Source organism: Protopterus annectens, chromosome 2.part1 (genome assembly GCF_019279795.1).
Source record: "Protopterus annectens isolate FY-2018-M chromosome 2.part1, PAN1.0, whole genome shotgun sequence".
Classification (NCBI taxonomy): domain Eukaryota; kingdom Metazoa; phylum Chordata; order Ceratodontiformes; family Protopteridae; genus Protopterus; species Protopterus annectens.
Window position 1 is genome coordinate 1594589843 of NC_056729.1, and position 22834 is coordinate 1594612676.

Consider the following 22834-nt stretch of genomic DNA (forward strand, 5'->3'; position numbering starts at 1 on the left):
TCTAGCAGAAGCATATCGGCATCAAACAGGAATGGAAATCAAACCAGAAGCAGATAAAAATGCAGTAGCAACTGAATGTGCCAAAAAACAATAGAAAGAATATAAGGTGAAAGACCAGATGAGAAGGCAAGAAATGTGGAAAATATATAAATATAGTTGCAAGTATAGAAAACTTCTGGATGAACCACATGTTGATCGGGATTGAATACAGGAATGGTTAAGGAGAGGTGAATTCAAATCAAGAGATGAAAGGTTAATATTGGCAGCCCAAGAGAGTGGGCTACATGGATGTTGGTTTACAAAGTCCATTGAACATGCGGAAGAAACAGACAAATGTAGGTTTTGTAAAACAGAACTGGAAACAGCTGCACACCTCATTGCTGGTTGTGACGTACTAATGGCAGAAGGACTGTACACTGAAAAGCATAATAATGTGGCAAGACTGTTGCACTGGGGGTTGTGCAAACATTATGGTATTGAAGTGGCTGAAAATGACTGGTAACATAAGCCACAAAGCATCACAGAAAATTATGAAGTCTACATCACATGGGATTACCCATTACTAACAGTTCAAAAGATAGATGCTAGAAAACCAGATATAGTGGTCCATGAAAAGATGACAAAAGTAGCATTGATCATTGAAATTGCCACACCCAGTGACTACAGTGTCTTGCATACAGAGAGACACAAAGTCATAAAATATCAGGATTTGCAGGCAGAAACAACAACAATGTTGACGAATGATACCCAGATAGTTACAATAGCAGTAGGAGCAACGGGTCTTATAAAAATAATCTGAAATCGTATTTAGATATGTTACCAATACATGTAATCCCCTTATGAATTGCAGAAGGAGTCATTATTGGGAACATTGCGAGTACTGCAAAGAGCACTTCTGGCTGACATCAAAGATTGAGATAATATTAATTTCATGAATTTTAATCGCACCTTGACTTAGGTATGGGGTCCATTCCCATCATGATATTAGAAACCCAAAAGACTTGTTGAAATTAAAAAAAAAAGATTCTGTAGGAATGAGAAGTGTACTAACTGGTTCTCTGACAGAGTAGCTGATGCATGGAACAGACTACCAAATTACATTAAAGCAAGTACTAGTTTAGATATTTTCAGGAACAGCCTGGACACTTATTATAGGAACAAGTGTTTTGGTATATTGGCAAGTGAGAAGGGTATTAATGGCCGTGCTTGAAATATTTCTATGTATGTATGTATGCATGAGGTAAGTGAAGATAGTAGGATCCAACCTTAAACACAGGCTCCTAATGTAGCTACTGCACGGGAAGTGTAAGTCAGCAGCAGTAAGGTAGTACCAGAAAGGTTAAGTCTGAGCCACAGCTATAAAGAGAGAGGAAACTTCTTTTGGAAGTGTAGAGAACAGCAACAAAGAAGGTTAGGACAGGTGCAGATCTCAAATATGAGAGGTCATTGGGGTATTAGGGTCTGATTCTCAAGGGCTGGAGGAGTCTGTATAGAGGAACAAGGACTTATTGTAGCATGAATGGACACTTTGAATGGGGTGTCAGAGTAGGAACTGGTACAACAGATGTTAATCCCAAATGCCTACCATCATGGTCTTATGACAATAGGCCACAATGTTTATATCTCAACATTTAAGCACAAAGCATACAAAAAGAAGGCTTATGCAAAATTTCTGCTGGCCAGGCATTGTAGAAAAAGCATGGGAGCGTACTACAAAGCTTGTAAGGAGTTGCCAAAATTTGGCAAGGTAGGATATAATGCCAAGATTAATTTTATACCCTTACCTGTTAGTGAGGATCCATTTCAAAGGTTGCCATGGGCATTTTGGCACTGAGTAGTACACCAATGAGTCAGAAGGTTTTGGTGCTGATAAATCATGCAATTGGTTATCCTAAAGAAGTAGCTCTGTCTTCTGTTGAGACACAAAAGATAGCAAATTCTCTGTTAGAAATTTTCAGCAGGGCAGGCTTTTCCCCTGAGATATGGATAATAGGGGGTACCCATAAATTTGAGTCATGATAGGTGGAAGAGTAATTATGATTTCCACAAGGAGTCTGTTCTTCAATATGTCTTAAATTTCAGGACCAGGCTTACGAAGATCATAGCAGTATCAAAGGAGCATCTTACACATGCACAACTGCAACAAAAGGTTTACTATGACAGAGAGCTACAGCCCAAGAATACTCTGATGGGCAAAGGGTAATTCTGCTTACTCCTGCTCAACACAATAGGCTGAAGGCAGCACAGGCGAGCCCTTTCACAGCTGTGAGAAAAGTAGCTAATGTAACTACATGGTGGAATTGCCAGATAGGAAGTAGAAACACATATGCCACCATTTTAACCTTACAAAGCTCTACCACATTTGACATCGGTACTTAGTATCAATATTGGATTAAAGGAGCTATCATATGGGATGTGGTGGTTGATCTCCTGCTGAAGCTCCGTCTGATTCATTACTGGATGAGATGATACATTTTTAGCAGATGGCTCCTACACAGTTTTAGGAAATTTACACTACAGGAATCTGGAGACACATTTACACTTAGGTCAGGGTATAACAAGCTGGTAGATTATCATTTGGAGACATGGATCCAATGACCAAACAGGTCCTCACAAGCTTTCCTATATGAGTAAATAAAATGCAAGAGGCTCTAGGAGATGTTAGAACTGAAAGGACAGATATTCAAACACAGGGATGTTGCTACTAATATAAACGCAGACAGCCTTTCAATGCAAGTAATGGGATAGTGTAACTAAGAAATGGCACCTCGCAGAGATGTTCTCAACATAAACTACTTTAGATTTAGAAATAGGGAGAAATGTGAAGCACTGTATAAAGACCTTCAGCCGTGCTGTCCATGGGCATGCAGCAAAGATGTAAAATATAAATATTCTGTAAAACCTAAAACTGTTTTATGAAGAATGCAGAAAAGTAAAGTATGACAACTCGGCAATATATATTTTTCAATGTGGATGCAACAAAAGTATGAAATGTGAGAATCTGTACAAAACAGATGTTTTTTTTCTTTTGAAGAAATGTTGTTAGGCCATGAAAGTGAAAATATTTGACAAACAAACATGTTAGTAGACTGTAAAGCTGCTAGGCATACTTCCTTATCAGAATATCTTACATTATTTAAGATTAGAGCAAGTTAACTGAGAGGACGGCTGCGGTGGTGCATCGGTTAGCATTGTCGCCTCACAGAAAGAGGCTCTCCGGTTCGATCTTCGGCTGGGGTGTCTTCTGTGTGGAGTCTGCATGTCCTCCCTGTGGTTGAGTGGGTTTCCTCTGGGTGCTCCAGCTTCCTCCCACATCCCCAAAGACATGCTGCAAGTGGATTGGACATGCTAAAATTGGCTATAGGCATGAGTGTGTACATGTGTTTGCCTTCTGTGGAAGACTGGGCACCGGGCTGGCAACTCGACACCTTAAAAGCTCCACTGCCAATCATGAGCAGACAAGGTGATCCACTGTGGTGACCCTAACCAGGAAAAGCTGAAAAAGAGAGAGAGAGAGAGAGACGCCGGGATGGCAACTCGACACCTTAAAAGCTCCACTGCCAGTCAGGAGCAGACAAGGTGATCCACTGTGGTGACCCTAACCAGGAAAAGCTGAAAAAGAGAGAGAGATAGAGAGAGAGAGAGACGCCAGGCTGGCAACTCGACACCTTAAAAGCTCCACTGCCAATCATGAGCAGACAAGGTGATCCACTGTGACGACCCTAACCAGGAAAAGCCAAAAAAGAGAAAGAAAGAGAGAGAGAGAGAGAGAGAGAGCAAGTTAACTGATCTTTGTCAAACAACTCTGCTTTGGAGGAAAGTTTGATTTAAAATTCCAACCCAAAAGGAAGCATGAGGGTGCAGGATTTCCTTACCAAATGCAAAAAGAGGATTGTTGTAAGAAGACTGTACTAACTGATTATTTCCCAGTGTTGACTCATTCCAAGACACTCTTCTAGAATTTTGTTGTGTTTTTCCTTCTAAGTTCAAAGTACAGCTGTACAAGTCAGCCACTAAGTGCCTTCTGTGCAGATTGCCAGTTGCTCAAATTCAGCGGGTTCATTCTTATTTATTTTACTTGTTTGCATTCTGAATTAGACTAGGATTAGAAGTGGCCATCTATTAGACAGTGTTTCTTATGCTATCCTATCTGTTCAAATCACATGTATTCTAAATTTCATAAGCATTAATGTGTTAGTCTATATATTTACATTTCAAAGTGTATTGTCTAATTTCTTTACATAAACAATGTTAAAATCAAATTTCAAAAGATTATGAATTCAAGACTAACCATGTTATGTTTGTAAATTTACGCTATTGGCATCTACCTTTTAATTAAGACAATTCTTATCTATATCTGCCATAGAATGTTATATTGCCGTTGGTTCATTGTTAATAGCCTGCAGTAATTTGTATTTTTGGTATTTTAGACTCCTTTCCCAGGTAGAAGGGAGGTACCATTAAAGCGAAAAATATTTGTGGCATTGAAAGCTCTTCTTATTCTCTGCAGGAAAGGAAGTGGATGCTGAGTGATATTGTTGAGTCCATGGGTATCCTGTAGTTATAACTCTGTTTGTTAACTGTACTGTGGAACCTATTTGGTATGGCAGGAGCTGATCAAAGAAAGCCAAGGAATACAGTGTTCATTATTTTTTTATGGCCAGTTTCAGCAATGAAATTATTATATTATTATTCCCAACAAAATCATGGACTGAGAGCCAAAATCCTCTACTACTGGAAAAATGTTTAGTAGACAATGATTGAGTTTAGGATGCTTATTTTTTTAACTAGTGTTTCATATTGTGATTTGTTTTTGCATTACATAGCTGCTTTTCATTGACTCACCTGTATAAATGAGTTCAGCTCATTTGGATATTTATCCATCAAAATAAATAGATTAATGTTTATGCAAAAATTCAATAAAGAATCACTAGCTGAAAAAAACGCAGTCATATAACATATGACAGTCTGTTTCTTGTATGGGATAAATCAGATTATTGTTTCATTTCCATGTAAGCAACATATATATGTATATATATATATATATATATATATATATATATATATATATATATATATATATAATATATATGTGTGTGTGTGTGTGTGTGGTGTGTGTGTATACGTGTGTGTGTGTGTGTGTGTGTGTGTGTGTGTGTGTGTGTGTGTGTGTGTGTGCATATGTGTGCGCACATAATTATTGTTTTAAATCAGATATTGTGAGCACAAGCTACTTTTTAAAGACAACTTGCAAAAGCCATTTTCACTCTACTTAAAATTCTCCAGATCCCAGTCACTTCACATCAAGTTCCTTAAACTATCAGCTCCACAGACAGTTAAGCCCCTAAGATATATATATATACAACACTTTTCTTATAACAGGAGGTGCCCACAACAACTGGAGTCACAGAGTCATAGCATTAGTCCCAAAGACTGTCCATCTTAATCCTGCCTATGGTTACAGACCTATAGCCACACTGTGTCTCCCTGCTAGATTTAATGAAGAGCTGTCTTATAGTTACTTGATTTCATGTATATCAAATTATGACCTACTTTCTAAGATACACCATGGCTTTACACCAAGCTATAATACATTAGCAGTGATTTACAATGTCACAGCTCATATTTTTTGAATTGGAGGAAACATGATCATTTACTTGTGCTCCTTTTGTTGACCTCAGATATGCCTTTGAAACTGTTATCACCTTTTCCTGCTAATAAGACTTCAGAACTTGATTTGGAGACTAGCACTGAGCTGTTTCACACTCTACCTTACAGCTATAACATTCACTATTACATAAGGAAACACATAATCAAATGATGGCACATTTAGTCCTGGAATCCCAAAAGGTTCAGTCTTAGGTCTCTTGCTCTCTTACATATTTATAGATAGTCTATTCTATGACTTCCCTTCCATCTACTCTTCATGTTCTACAGATGATACTTCTAACCTAACCTGCGACTCATTTCCTACCAAATGTCAAGCTAAATTCGAAAATGATTTCAGCCAACTCTGGAAAAGGTTGCAGTCTGTCAGCTAGTACTTAACTGCATCAAGCCTACACTGCTGTTATTTGGCATTCACAAAATGCAATTAAGAAACCAAGCCATTATAATAATATTATCACCATGAGCTACTATTCCCAAAGTAACCCAACAAATGTATCTAGACTTCCTATTTGCGCCATCTCTGAACAAATATCAAACCCAGTCCTACAACAACTGAAATTTGCCTGAAATACAAAATACTAATAGGTTCATAGGTTCATAGGTAGGTACTAGGCTATTGGCCCAAGGGCCTAGGTAAGCCTAGCCAACAAGATTCCCTGGCTTATGCCACCCAAGAAAGTTAATGTCTAGGTTAGAGTAATCAGTCCCAATTTTATTAAACTGTGCCCAAAATACAAATATCCTGCAAGCTATCATACAAAACATGTCACTGTATCTCTCCTTGCCACATAAATAATGTTGGTATACAAAACAACAAAGGCTCAGCTAGCTTCCTGTTACATCCCAAGCTTCCATGAACAGATGGACAACTGTATACCCCATTTGCTCAGTCATGGACAACTGTACACCCCATTTGCTCAGTCAGCCTTGAAGCCCTCTCCATGGGAAAGCATCCTTTTGGAAAGGTCCTAGAAGAAAAAGATTTATCAAATTAACACCCACCCAAGACATCAGAAAACTCAGAAAATAAAAACCTTTTAGGAAAGATTCTTGAATGCCTAAGGAAAGAATATAAATGTAACTGCATTTGTAATGGTTAAGCCAACCTATTTCTGTAATAGATACTTACAGCTAATTAACTGCAGTTTAAACTCATGTTTAAACTAATACCATCTATGTAGACATTGTATGGGTTACTGTGCAATCCATGATTTAATATGTAAGTCTTGTACCATTTAATTACCTTGTTATAATTCTATATAGTTATTCACTTCTTTTATATTTAATGTTCATTCTATTGCTCTATATTTTTATTGTTAATTTTTGCTTTGACTGTAACTGATTTTCTTTTTATTTATGTGATGGCACTGTTGCTACGTTTAGCTCAAATCATGGCTGAAAATGATCTTTGAGCCAGCGTACCTATGCATTTAACTAAATGAAATAAATAAAATAAATAAATGTTTTTCCTGACAATAATAGCATCACTGAATTACATAAAGACATAAAAGTGAAGAGACTATGTTAATAAAAAGATCCAAGAGTTAGTTTATGAGCAAAGAAGATCCAGGTTCAGTGTTCAACCTGATTTTCTCATTCCAACTCTTGACTAAAGCTTCTTTTTAAAACAAATCTGGAAGGGTGGCCTAGTGGTTAAGGTGTTTGTCGTTGCAAGCACAAGGTAAAGGGTTTGAGTCTCTTAAGGGATAGATGGCTCGGCTTGTAAGGTCAGGTAGCTTAGTACCAATCTATTAAGCATGAAGGTAAAACATTTGGCACAGAAGAATAATGAATGCTGGACCAACAGTGATATTCTACACTGCATTTATGAAGAAGAGATATTGTAAGCAATTTAACATTTTCTGTGATATGTCTTGCTGTTGTGCAGGTATTCTTAACTGAAGTTCATAATAATTAATATTTAGCATTTTTTAATTCATTTTCAGGGCATCATCAGTTTGAAGCTTGCACTGAAGATTCCGATACTGTGTGTCATCCCTGCAAAAATAATACCTATACAGAAATCTGGAACAGAGCCAACTGTTACAAATGTATACAAAAATGCAGTGCAGGTACTTTACAATAAACATCACTGTGGATGTGAGAGCTTACAGATGCAAGTATTTACCAAATATTCAAGCAATGTGGGAATTTGTGTGTGAAAAATATTCAGTCAGTAAAATAGGTAGGAAAAGTATCTGCACACTGTCATATCATCAAATATAATGTTTCTATGCAGAAAATAATATCCAAAGAACAAAATATTTATAGTATGTATAATTGTTGGACATAGAATGTGAAAAAGAATGAGGCATGAGTCAGATTAGGGGAAAGGAGAGAGAAAAGAGAGAGAAAAAAATGGGAAAGTCTAGAAGTGGAACAAAAGGCAAGTGTACAGATATATCTTGCCCAGATTCATGAGATTTGGCAGTTGTTCAAGAGTTTGGGGACATGTTTATTAGTAAGCCAGGCTGCACCCACTTGATAAAGCATCATGCAGTCATGGGACCTCAATGCCATATCAAACAGGTCCTTGGTACTGTGCCCGAGCTAATTAAGCTGAACCTGACAGAGGAACTACAGGAGATTTTGGATTGGAGTTTAATCTGAGTTTACTTCTGTTTTAACATGTCTTATTAAAAAATATTAGCTGACAAATAAGCATAGTGTTTTATTTTTAATTCACAGTAAAATTATATAAGCCTGATACCTAATTCAGAATGGTTTTAAGTGCAGGAAGCCAGCAAACAGAGTGGAAGTTGCGGTGGTAGATGGGGGCATCAGCTGATGGGCACCATCACAATGGTCCAAGTTGGGCCTTGCAATTGCAAAGGCTGGCTCTGCCGACAGCAATATATTTCAACTTTGTTTCACAAAAGGGTAGGCAAATAAGGTATTTCAACTTGCTACATAAAAATCATATATGTCCTGAAAAGGCAGAACTATGAGATACTTTATTGTCTGTGTACATCTTAGATATCTGTAATAAAATGAAATAAGAGCCACATTGATGAATTTCAACTCCATTTCACACAAAAGCAATTGCCAGACAGCTACAGTAAGGTATATTGACATTGCAACATTAGTCCTGAAACACCTTCTACTACTCATAGGTAGTTATCTGCCTTAATTAAAAAAAAAATCTCACATTGCAGCCAATTGCAGCCTCTGCTGCTGTTTTCATCATGGCTGTCATATTCACTTTACCATTGAACATTTGTATGGTTTCTGCTTCTTGCTGTCCCATAATGTAGAAAGTGAATCAGGTAAATCATGAAAGGAATGAAGCACAAAGCTGGAAAATTGATCGATCAGTTGTACAGCACTGCCTTTCAGCACACCACAACTGTTGTGGCTTTCAAGAGAGGTGCTGTGGATCATTTATATATTTTAAAGTGAAGGAACATGGCTGTGTTCTACTACTTTAAAATAAATAATTAACTAACTAACTAAATAAATAAATAAATACATAAGCAGAGGTGCACTTATATAGCCAAACTGGAAGCAAAGCTCTCTTCACCCAAGACTGGACTACACAGTCAAGAAGAGAAAGTAAATACTTGCACCACACCACACTCATCACATAGTCTCTCAAAGCCTACACCACCAAAACACACACATAGAAACATGAAACACACAAAACCTACACCACCAAAACACACACATAGAAACATGAAACTTACACCTATATTCACGGAGGCTCTCAATAAAAATCTGCTCAAGCAACAGAGACTTCCAAAGCAGAAACTCAAGCAACCTCCACCCCCCCCCAACACAACCCAAATGACACATAGCCCACAAATTCAGTGTGCTACTCAACCACAGCCCATAAGGCATAACAATGTACCCAACACTCTAGTCATAGGTGACTTTATAGTCAGGCACACTGATGTTCTACTCACCAGGCTAAACAAGGAGAAAGTTATTGTCAGCTGCCTGTCGGGTGCCAGAATCCACCGCATAATGCATGCACTCAGGTCACTCTACAACAAGTACAACTATGACTCTGTCATTGTCCATGTTGGTGTGAATGTCCTGAGATATACCTCCATGGACTACATGAAAAGAGACATGGAGGAGCTCTCCGATCTTGTAGCCAAGGCAGGTATGACCCTAGCCCTTAGTAGCATCCTGCCATCACCCAGAATGATACCACAGTATAAGGACAAAATTATTTACTTCAACAACTGGCTAAGCTTCTAGTGCCATTCCAAGGGGCTCCGGTATCTGTCTGCCTGGGATGACATGATCAACAGACCATGATGCTTTGCCAGAGATGGCCTACAACTGTTGCCCTTAGGATTCTGGATACTGGCTAAGGCTCTTGCCACCCCTATAGTGCCTTTTTTAGGCAAGGTTCAAATGACAAATTCACACTTTAACAGGTACAAGCAAGCAAAATCTGAGGGCAATCTCACTCAATGCTAGAAGTCTAAACCTCAAAATGCATTCACTCGAGGCACTCCTTAAAATGGAGAACATTGACATCTGTGCAATGACAGAGACCTGGTTCAAGGCTAGAGAGAGCACCCCTGCATTTTCAGGCTATAATTTATTCCATATCTTTCGGCCACCTAACCTGAACCAAAGCACAAAATGTGGAGGCGTGTCTATATTTATTAAGGATATCCACACCTCCAGGCTAGTTGCTCAGCATAATGCATCCAAGATTATCCAAGTGCAACTAACTCTGGGCAAGACCACAATCCAAATTGTAACTTGCTACAGATCCCCCACCATGCCCCAGGATTCCCACTCCTCATTTCTTGATACACTGGAAAATATTAGGGTACAACCTAACACCCTAATAATGGTTGATTTCAACTACCCCACCATTAACTGTGATAACTACTCATGTACCAACTCTTTTGCTCAACGTTTTCTGGAATTCATAAATTCCAATGCATTGGATCAAATTATCCACACCCCTACCAGGGACAGCTATATCCTAGACCTGGTCATTACCAACATGGGCGACCGGTGTTCCACACCAGAGGTGAATTTCTCATTGGCCAGATCTGACCACAAGCTAATCACCCTAGAAATTGACATCCCACCCCACCCCCCATTAGGGAAACCACTGTAAAAAATTTCTCCAAAGCCAGCTTCACACTTCTTAAGACAGAAGTGGCAAACTTCATGACACCCATGTAAACGGACAATAGAGGTACGACTGCTGAATCCTACACAAATGCACTTTATAAGCACTTACATGAGTGCATGGATCACCCTATCTCTAATAGAACCAAGACACTATCCTCCAAAAAAAGGAAGCCAATCTGGTGGTCCCCTGCCATAAAAAAAATCTACAACAGAAGAAAAAAAACTATTACAAAAAAGAGTAAAATCCCATGATTGGAGGAACTCGCTGGTCAGCCTCAGTAAGAAGCTGAGATCCCTCATAATGTCCTGCAAAGCTAGTTATGAAAACAAAATTGCCACTGATTTTAAAGACAACCAGAAAGCATTCTATAGCTATGTCAAGAATCTCAATGGCAACACTCAGATCTGCTCTGAGTTACAGCACAGTGGCGCTAAATATACAGAATGAACTGATATTGCCAACATCCTGACAGATAGGTTCAGTGCTAACTTTACCCCCCTCTCACCCCCTAAAGGGCCCATCTCTATACTGGAAGAATGCAAAGTTCCTATAATCACGGCTGCACAAGTAAAAACCACACTCTCCAAAGCCAAGAATACAGCATCCATGGGACCTGAAAATATCCTAGGCTGCGTTCTACATGAACTGCAGAATGAACTGGCACCCCATCACAGTCTTTATGCCCACTGAATGGTGCACAGTGACGGTTATCCAACTCTACAAAGGGAGAGCCACCACCTACACTGGGAACTACCATCCTATTAGCCTAATGAGCCTGGTCTGCAAGGCCATGGAACATCTCATCATGAATCCTATACACAAAGACATTGGTAATCTCCAAACTCTGGACCCCACCCAGTTTGGTATTGTAAAAGGCAGATCATGTCTCCTAAACCTGATAGACTTCTTTGAAGCAGCCAGCAAAGCCGTAGATGAGGGTAAGGTGGTTCACACAGCCTATCTAGATCTCGCCAAGGCTTTTGACACTATCCCTCACTCTGGAATTATAGATAAATTCACTAAACTAGGTATAAATCCCTATGTCACAAGATGGGTTGCTAAATGGCTCACTGACAGAACCCACACTGTGAAGGTAGCAGACTCCAAATCAGACTTCAGACCAGTGATAAGTGGAGTACCACAGGGTTCAGTCCTGGGTCCCCTCCTGTTAGGTATCTACTTCTCTGAAGTACAGGCTAACACAGAAGGTCTTTGGTTAACTAAATTTGCAGATGACGGCAAACTAGGAGCCATAATTGAAACTCCTAACTATGTTGACATCCTACAAAAGGGCCCCATGGAGACAGATGCCTGGTGTCAAAGCCATGGCCTTAAGCTCAATGCCAAAAAGTGCATTGTCATCCCCTTTGGTAAAAACTCTGTACCCATGAGCCACCACATAGCTGGTGGTCTACTTAACACCAAAAGTGTGGTAAGAGACCTTGGGACACAGGTGAACCGTTGTTTCTCCTTTGATAATCACATCGCCACAGTAGTCAGGAAATCCTTCTATATGGCACACCTCATCACAAAAGGTTTCTCATCCAGGAAAAAAGAAGTCATTGTTCTCCTCTACTTGTCACTCATTAGACCCATTATAGAGTACAACAACCCTTTTGGTATGTACCTCATAAGACATCTACAACTGGAAAGGCTGCAGAAATACCTCACAAAGAGTGATGAGGTGTACCACGTAGAAGGATTTCCTGACCACTGTGGCGATGTGATTATCAAAGGAGAGACTACTGTCCACCTGTGTCCCAAGTCTCTTATCCCACTTTCGGTGTTAAGCAGACTGCCGCCTATGTGGTAGCTCATGAGTACAGAGTTTTTACCAAAGGGGATAACAATGCACTTTTTGGCATTGAGCTTGAGACCATGTCTTTGACACGAGGCATCTGTCTCAGTGAGGCCCTTTTGTAGGATGTCCACATAGTTAGGAGTTTCAATTATGGCTCCTAGTTTGCCATCATCTGCAAATTTAGTTACCCAAATACCTTCTGTGTTAGCCTGTACTTCAGAGAAGTAGATACCTAACAGGAGAGGACCCAGGACTGAACCCTGTGGTACTCCACTTATCACTGGTCTGAAGTCTGATTTGGAGTCTACTACTTTCACGGTGTGGGTTCTGTCAGTAAGCCACTTGGCAACCCATCTTGTGACATAGGGATTTATACCTAGTTTAGTGAGTTTATCTATAATTCCAGAGTGGGGATGGTGTTGAACACTTTGGCGAGATCTAGATAGGCTGTGTGAACCACCTTACCCTCATCTATGGCTTTGGTGACTACTTCAAAGAAGTCTATCAGGTTTAGGAGACATGATCTGCCTTTTACAAACCCAAACTGTGTGGGGTCCAGAGTTTGGCGATCTCCGATGTCTTTGTTTATGAGTTCCATGATGATACGTTCCATGGCCTTGCAGACGAGGCTCGTCAGGCTAATGGGGCGGTAGTTCCCGGGGTCTGCTGTGGCCCCCCCTTTGTGGAGTGGGATAACTGTCATGGTGTGCCATTCAATGGGCACAAAGCCTGAGGTGAGGCTATGATTGAACATGGTACTTAGGTGGGGTGCCAGTTCATTCTGTAGTTCATGTAGAAGGCAGCTTGGGATGTTGTCAGGTCCCATGGATGCTGTGTTCTTGGCTTTGGAGAGTGAAGTTTTTACCTGTGCAGCTGTGATTACAGGAACTTTGCATTCTTCCAGTATAAAGATGGGCCCTTTAGGGGGTGAGAGGGGGGTAAAGTTAGCACTGAACCTATCTGCCAGGATGTTAGCAATATCAGTTGGTTCTGTATATTTAGTGTCGTTGTACTGTAACTCAGAGCAGATCTGAGTGTTGCAATTGAGATTTTTGACATAGCTATAGAATGTTTTGTGGTTGTCTTTAGAATCAGTGGCAATTCTGTTTTCATAACTAGCTTTGGAGGATTTTATGAGGGATCTCAGCTTCTTACTGAGGCTGACCAGGGAGTTCCTCCAATCGTGGGATTTTACTCTTTTTTTGCAACAGTTTCTTTCTTCTGTTGTAGAGTTTGTTTATGGCAGAAGGCCACCAGATTGGCTTCCTTTTTTTGGAGGATAGCATCTTGGTTCTGTTAGGGATAGCACGATCCATGCACTCGAGTAAGTGTTATAAAGTGCATTTGTTTAGGATTCAGCAGTCATACCTCTATTGTCCATCTGCATGGGTGTCGTGAAGTTTGCCACTTCTGTCTTAAGAAGTGTGAAGTTGGCTTTGGAGAAATTTTTTATGGTTGTTTTCCTAATGGTGGGTGGGAGCGGGATGTGGATGTCTAGGGAGATTAGCTTGTGGTCGGATCTGACCAACGAGCTAACTATAATCTAAGCTATGTGCTGATTTGTCTACTCACATAAATTGTATTTATTCATTGACTAAATGAGTATGTTGTTTGCTATAAGGGCCTGTTTTCACTCATTCACTCCAATGGAACTCTAGGGATTTATACCCTAATTTGCAAGTACTACACCCTGAACATTTTGATAAAACCAAGTTATGTCTTCATTTGTCATACAAATGTTCAAGTTACAAGAGCAAGAATGTTTACCAAAAAAAAATAAATAAATGAACTGTTCAAAATAAATATTTTTTTACATTAGTAGTGTTCATTAGATATTAGGTCTTAAACCAGATTTGTTAAGTCATACTAAAAAGATGAAATATTAATATTGTAATATTCTGTGAACAGCTTATAATGTCTCAGTAACCACTCAAGCTATACACAGACTGTCAGTGCACTTTGGGTTTCCATTTCTGAGCTTCTACATGAAGTTATGCAGTTCTGTCTGCGTTAATCGGCTAAGATATATAGACATAGTTGCTGTTAGGGTGCAGTCAGTACAGTCATATTATGTCTTATGTAAGCTTTAAGATGAAATCTTTCAATATCATGGTTTTGGAATTATTACCGCAAATACAAATAAGATGTATAATATGCCTAGATGCCACAGTAAGATGTAACTATAGAAACACCTGCAGGTGCCACTAGGCTGCAATGGCCTAGGGTACCAATTAGAAAAAAGGTAAAGTGGCAGTTCACCTGTTTATCAAACATAGTTAATATAAATAATATATAAACAAAATGGGGCAATTCAAAACATGAAAGAAGGGGCATATTAATGATATAAGGCAAATAAATGTGTTGCTGTTGAAGAACAATGCTAAAAGAAAATCCCCAGAGATATCGTTCAGAGAAAAGGAGCATTAATACAGTAAAGCAAAAATGATATGAAGGAAGTGTCAGAACAGAGACACAAAAACACAAAATGAATCAGTCAGTTAATTAACATATTGCTTGACTAAAAAAATGATAATCTGATTAGTCCATTGTATTACATGTAGGCTGCGGTTTGACTCCCTTTCCTTCATATAATGTGGGTAGCTTATTGCTGTCTTCTCTTTTTTTTTAAAACAAGTTTATTGTTTTTAACATACAAAATAAATATCATAACAATTTTATACAAGCAATTAAAATAGAAATAGTTATAACATTCAATAAAATAACCAAAGTATTTACAAAGACATCCACTACAAATCAAATCAATTGATTAAACTATAATGTCATGCTATTGAGACTAAGATTTTTTTAACAGGTTTTGTAAAGTATCCCATATAATATAATAAGATGTTTTTCTAGTAGTTCTTGATTTTATTGTCATCAATTCCATATGACACACTTCAGTCATAACATTTTTAAATTCATTAAATGAAGGAGGGTATCTGAAATCCAATTTCTGGTTATTATATTTCTAGCCACTGCTAGAATAGACCATAATAAGGGAAGTTTAACTTTTTTAACACTTTTAGGAACAGGTGTGTTAAATAATATAAGTGATTTAGAAACAATGAAATTATCTGTGAAAAGGGCCTGCAAAAAATCATTGATTAACTTCCAATATTCCTTCAATTTTATGCAGTCATAAAACATATGTGCCCAATCAGCATTTATTTCTACATTACATCTTTTACATAAGTTGTCTTTATTATTTATTTTATTCATCATTAAAGGTGTATAGAAGGATCTATGTAAAAATTTCCAAGTAAAAGTCTCCAATTAATGGAAGAAGTAGTTTTATAAGCAGATTCCAATATATATTGTTTATCTTGTTGTTTTGGTGATTCACCATTAATGGTAATGAAATAATTCCAATAGGTATCTGAACTGTAATGAGTTTCTTCTCTGATAATTTTATGTATATATGAGAGCTTACCTTTATCAGAAACTCTATGTTGTAAATTTAATATCAAGTAATCAATCAGTATTGGAACAGATTCTTTAACTGTTAAAGACATTAAATCAATTTTATTAATAAGATGTTGTCTAAAAGTCTGAATTTCTAACCAACATGTTTCCCTCAAATCAAATTCTTGCTTTAAGAAGTCTAAATTTTTTACTTTATTATCAGACAGCAACTGATACCAATACTTTAGATCATTCTCTGTGACTAAAAGAGTTCTTTCAGAGGTGGTTGACAAAAACATACCTTGTGTATACATTATAGGGAATAGAATAAAATTCCATTCCTTATACTTAGGATGCATGAATATAAAATTACGATAACTGATAATAATGTTTATTGGGTAACTAACTACATATTTTGGTGTAATGGATGAAGTACAAAATTATTTTAGTAACCATAACATGGGGTTATTTACAATAATATTTTTATGTATTAAAGAGATTTTCATGAAATGAATGCTAATTAGTTCCCAGTAATCTTTCCATCTTGCAACATATGACTGATCTATTAATAAAGTAATAACTTTTATAATAGAAGAGATAGTATATAAATTAAAGTCTGGAAATGAAATGCCCCCTTCAGACCAGCTATTAGTATGTTTCTTTAATGCAATCCTAGGTCTATTAGGTGCCCATAAGAAATTTAACATTAGTGAATTCAATTTCTTAATAATTATTTTTGTAGGTGGGAGTATTATTGATTGTATTAAGTATAATATCTTAGGGAATACTATCATTTTAATAATTGTGAGTCTCTCTTCCATGGTAAAAACATATTGTTCCAGCTATTGAAAAGATTTTGTATATTAAGAAGACAGGTACTATAATTATTATGTATAATAGATTTGATATCTTTAGTTAATATTATACCTAAGTAAGTTATCTGACCTGAGTTGGGTATATATTTGTTAAAATCATTAATGAGGACATTTTTTCGTGTATATTGGTAATATTTAAGTTTTTTCTTCATTGAATATTAAACCAGAGATATTTTTAAAATCCATCATTTTATCAAATAAGGACTGCATAGAAGAGTTAGATCCAGCTGATGTAATTAGAACATCATCTGCAAAAAGTTGAATTTTAGATATTGTATTTTCATCTATATCAAATCCTTCTATATCAGTACTGTTTCTGATCAAATTAGCCCAAGGCTCCATTATTAAAGTAAATAATAGTGGAGAGAGTGGACACCCTTGTTTTGTACCTTTAAAAATGGGTATTTTTTGTGAGACATATGTTCCTATCTTAATGTAAGCCAATGCTCCTTTATATAGATGTTCAAGTAGATTTACAAATGCATCTGAGAAGTTTGTGCACTTCAGTAAGATAAACAAGTAGTCCCAACTTACTGAATCAAATGCTGAACTTATATCGAGACTAATAAGTGTTAAATATTTCTTTTTCCTATCTGCAAAATCAATTAACATTAAAGTTCTCCTTATATTATCAAAAGTATTTCTATTTACAATAAAGCCTGTCTGGTCTATATCTATAATGCCTGGGATGATTGGGCCAGATTCAGGAAGGCTTACATGGAGTTCAAGAGTAGTGTAAGCCTCCGTGTAAGCCTCCTGATTCAGGAACAGCCCAAATCTCCATGTAAGAGACAGCTAACACGTCTCTTACATGGACTGGGCGTGGAAATGCTCAATACCTCATTTGCAGCCTAAAGATATGCAAATGAGGTATTTGAGCGATCCATGAAGCCGAAACCAGTCCGTGTAATGGACGTGTTAGCTGCAGAAATGTACTCAGCTGACAACTGAGTACATTTCTGCAAAATTAAAAACGGAGCTATGTCAGCTCCAAATAAAGGGTGCATATGTTTCATTAAGCATGCCAATGGACAAATATGTGGCCATTGGCATGAAAGACTGTTGCAAAAATAAGTTATATAACTTTTTTTTTCCACAGGATTTCTGTGTTTAACTGCAGCGCACACCCGTGCAAACGGGGTGCGCTACCTAAAACTAAAAACCGAAGCTTATAAGCCCACAATTGTGGGATTTATGTATTACATGGAATGTCAATGGAGGGACTTGCAGACCAAAAACAATATGGCCTCCGTTTAGTGGTTGTCAAGGGGGGGAAGCTCCGTGTAAGACATGTAACTAAGCATTACTAGGCAATCCTATGTAAATGAGGGTTACAATACTGAATCACACTGCCACATAGGTAATGAGCACTGTCTGAGTAGTGTAAGAGTTAGAGAAGGGGGAGGAACAGAGTAAGAGTTAGGTGACATCACAGGGGGGAAGGACAGTAATAAATGTACTAGATTGGAGGGCAATGTAAGGTAAGAGATGACAGACAGACATCAGGGAGGGAGGTGTGTCCCAATAGAACACTAGGAAAGTCAAGAAATTGAGGGTATACGCTATCCCTACACTCAAAGTTTCTTGAAATACGTGCATGCGCGCATGTGCGCGCGTGCAAGGCAGGTTCAACATGTGGGAGCGCGTTGCAAACCGTTTACAACGGTTTGCGTGGGCGTGCACGTGTGTAAGGCAGTGTGCGCGTGTTTTAACATGAATCAGCCAAGCTCACACCGTGTAAGGATGTGTGAGCGCGTGTAACACCGTGTAGGGATGTGTGCGCGCGTTTAAGTGACTGTGAGCGTGTTTAAGCTGGTGTGCACATTGCTCCTCCTCAGGAAACAGAGAGGAAACAGGAAACAACTAAAATACAGGGAAACTGCCAGAAGATACTGCTGGAGTTAATTGGTGGAAACAATTAGAAGCAGGCAATTACACAGGCAGACTAGAAGCCCAACCCAGCACTTAAAACACTGCAAAGAGCAGTGCAGGCTGTTTCTCACAAGAGATACTGCCAGAAACTAAGCTATCAGAATTGAAAACTGAAAAAAGCTGAACTCAGAGCAGAAATGCTAGGGGCTGCCATAGCTATTATAATCAGGCATAGGCGAATTGCTGAGGGTGGTGACAATGCAGATGCTGACAGACAACCCAGAGTGAGGAGAAGGAGAAGAGTATACAGGCCCAGGGTCACCTACCATGGGTTACATGAGCTGGAGATAGTAGAGCGCTACAGAGTGGACAGAGACCTTCTGCAGCAGATTGTTGAGCTGTGCAGGCCACATCTCACACACAGAACCAACAGAGGGGAACCCATCCCAGTGGAAACCAAGGTATGTGTTGGCCTAAGAATACTACCAACAGGTACCTTCCAGAGACCAACTGGTGATATGATGGGGATATCACAGGCATCTGCCTAAAGAGTACTGCACCAGTTCCTGGATGCCATGTCAGCACATGTCAGTGATCATATATATGTCCCTAATGACCATGAGGTTGTGGCCAGCAATATGCGTCTCTTCCAGCAAATAGCGGGATACCCTGAGGTGCTGGGTGCAATAGACTGCACGCGCATATGCATCAAAGCACCAGCCGGTGAGCGGGGTAGAGCCTACATTAACCACAAGGGATACCCCTCCATCAACTGCCAGGTCGTGTGTGATGCCCAGGGCATAATAATGAATGTGTGTGCTGGCTGCCCTGGGAGCTACCACGATTCCCATATCTGGCATCTGACGCAGCTGTACCAATCATTTGCCAATGGGGACTTCCCACACAGACACCTAGTGGGGGATGCAGGTTATGCACTTGAGCCGTGGCTGATGACACCCATCAGAAATGCACACACACCTGAACAGGAACGCCATAATGAGGCACACGCACAAACACGTAATGTCATAGAGCGTGTGTTTGGGCTGCTCAAGTCACGGTTCCGGTGTCTGGACACATCTGGTGGAGCCTTGCAGTACACACCAACTACATGTACCCAAATGATCATGATATGTGCTATGCTACATAATATGATCCTGCAGAAACAGCTGCAGCAGGACCAGCACAGGGCTGGGCCAAACATCCCCCCACCATTGCCAAGGCCACCACAGGCAGGGGGTGACTCGGAGGAGGAACAACCTGACCTTGTCCCAGTAGGCAGAAGGAGGCGTGCCCAGTATGCCCTGGCCTTGGCAAAGAGGCAATGCATAGCACATACACTTGGTCAGTAGGAACACTGGGACTGATACCCACTGTGACTCACTCATACAGTAACAGGGATGCCTAACATGACACAACCTGCTTCCAAACATGTACAGGGAGTGTAGTATGTGCATCTGACAGAGGCGGCCCTGCAGCACCACCTGAGGCATGAATGCCATGTGTTAAGTAATGTAATATCATGTACCATATGCACACCTGAGGACCCCAACTAACATCCACCCTCAACAATCATAAACCACAAAAACACAAACCCACCTCATGGGTACCACAAGGGATAGGAACCTAGATGTAATGCTACCCAATGCCAGAAGTATAAACATCAAGATGCGTGCAGTGTAAACACACACAGTATAGAGAATGTATATATCAGTGCTGTAATAGAAAACAGGGTCAAAGCCCACATCAGCAACCTGACACTACCAGGTCACACCTCATACAGTGATGTACATGTGCAAAAACATGGAACAAGATAAAAATGAGGGTGACTAGCAATAAATGGCATGGGTAACCACACACCCATGTTTGTACCACAACAAGAAGCAACATGGAATAGCCATGGTCAAAAACCAATGGCTAAAACTGACTACTACTATATAGCTTGCTGCAGTCCACTGTCCTAATAGCAGGAACTGCCCCAGGCCTATGTTCATAGGTTCCTAGGTTCATACTAGGCTATCTGCCCTAGGGCATTTATAAGCCTAGCCCAGAGTTTTGTGGCTTCTGCCACCCCTTCAATTTGATGGATAATATGCCCATTATTTTGCTGTGCCTCTGTCAAGCAGTGATACTGAGGTTATCCCTGGGGTATACCTGCAATCTCCCATCCATTGGTCAATATCTCACTTGAACAAAGCCAGTGAGGTGCTCAGCCTCACATGTACCAGGATGTTGTTCCACAGCATAGGGACTCTCTGGGTGATGAATCTGTCCCTCCAGCACATCCTATTAATATCTGTGTTGAGGTTTAAGTCTCCTGCCCTTGTAGTTCTGATGGATGTAGAGGTCTTGAGGTGAAGCATGTTCATTAATTCTGGGATGGACATAGCCTTGTATGTCAGGCACAGGTCACCTCTGAGCAGATGGTAAGCGACTGAATACAGCTGGAATTCCTTCAGTCGGGCAGCATAAGAAATATGTTTGAGACCCTTTCACCTCCTGTTGAGGAATTTGTGGGCCCATCCAATTGCCGCAGGTGTTGGGTCAGATACATTCTGAATGGGGCATTGTATGCAATCATTGTTCTGATGAGTGATGAGTACAGGGGAACAATGACCTCCCTTGATCTAGATGTGAATCCCTGCATGATGAGGTGGCCAATGTAGAAGGTCTTCCAAACTACCCTGGCAATGTGAGTGTCAAGCAAAAGGTTACTGTCAACCTGGGTGCCCAGGTCCCTGATAACCTCCTCTGTGCTTAGAGGATTGCCACCTAGATGGGAACGAGTGGTAACCTTGTTCTTCCTGAAGGGTATGGCTATGCATTGTTTAGTGTTTAATGTAAGGCCATGGCTCTGGCACCAGTTATCTGTGTCTATGAGACCCTTCTGAAGGATGTCTGTGTCAGATGGGTTTCCAACTATGCTTCCCAGTTTGCAGTCATCTTCAAACTTTGTCAGCCATAATCCTCCTGTGTTTGCTCGTACTTCTGAAAAGTAGATGCTGAACAAATGTGGGCCCAGGACTGAGCCCTGTGGGACACCACTTGTGACAGCTCCGGAGTGTGACATGGCACCAGCAACTTTGACCCTGTGTGTTCCGTCACTTAGCCAGTTTGCAACCCATGCTGTGATGTATGGGTTTACAATTAAGCTGGTGATGTTTTCAATGATACCTGAGTGAGGTATTGTGTCGAAAGCCTTTGCCAGGTCAAGGTAGGCTGTGTGGACTGCCTTGCCCACGTCAATGGCCTGGGTGACTGTCTTGAAAAAGTCAACCAAGTTTAAAAGGCATGATCTGCCCTTGACAAAGCCAAACTGGATTGGATCCAATGTCTGCAGGTCCCCTATGTCTTCATTTATAATTCCCATTATGATCCTCTCCATAGCTTAGCAGAACAGGCTTGTCAAGCTGATGGGATGGTAGTTTCCGGGGTTGGTGGAGGCACCTCCTTTGTGAAGTGGGTCCACCATTGCCGTATGCCACTCCTTGGGCACATATCCTGAGGTGAGGCTAAGATTAAACAGCTGCCCTAACTGCGGGTGTAATTACTCATTGAGTTCATGGAGCACACAACTGGGGACACCATCTGGTCCCATGGATAAAGTGTTTTCCGCCTTGGAGCAGTTCCCACCCCAGCATTGGAGATGTCTGGGGGGCTACAGTCCTCTGGTGTAGATACCCCTCCAGTTGGGGGGAGGGGGGGAGAAATCTGCACTGAACCTGTCAGCCAGTATGTTGGCAATGTCTGTAGGTGGAGTGATAGCTACATCATTCCGAACTAATTCTGAGCATATCTGGGAGTTCCCTCCCATGTTTCAAACATAGGTAAAAAAGGCCTCATGATTGTCCCTTGAGTCCTGAGTGGGTTTATTCTCAAAACTTGCCTCGGATGATAGTATGGGGGAACCCAGTGTTTTACTCACAATGAGCAGGGGTGTGTTCCCTCCTACGGATTACGCTCTATCTCGTAGTAGCTCCTTCCTTGTGTTGTAGAGCTTGTTTATGGCTAGGGTCCACCAGACTGGATGCTTGCCTGTGGTACAAAGAGTCTTTGTTTTGTTTGGGATTGCCTGATCCATGCAGTCCTGGAGGTGCTGGTAGAAGGCATTTC

The 22834-nt window shown here is 40.0% G+C and overlaps 1 protein-coding gene across 1 annotated transcript in view; it reads left to right on the top strand.

The window, feature by feature from the left end:
• The window catches only part of TNFRSF1B (TNF receptor superfamily member 1B), a 447025-nt gene that overhangs the window by 292359 nt on the left and 131832 nt on the right, over positions 1 to 22834 (top strand). Inside the window, exon 3 of the mRNA XM_044063042.1 lies at positions 7617 to 7742. Within this exon, the coding sequence (XP_043918977.1) occupies positions 7617 to 7742 (126 nt within the window). The remainder of the gene's footprint in view (positions 1 to 7616; positions 7743 to 22834) is intronic.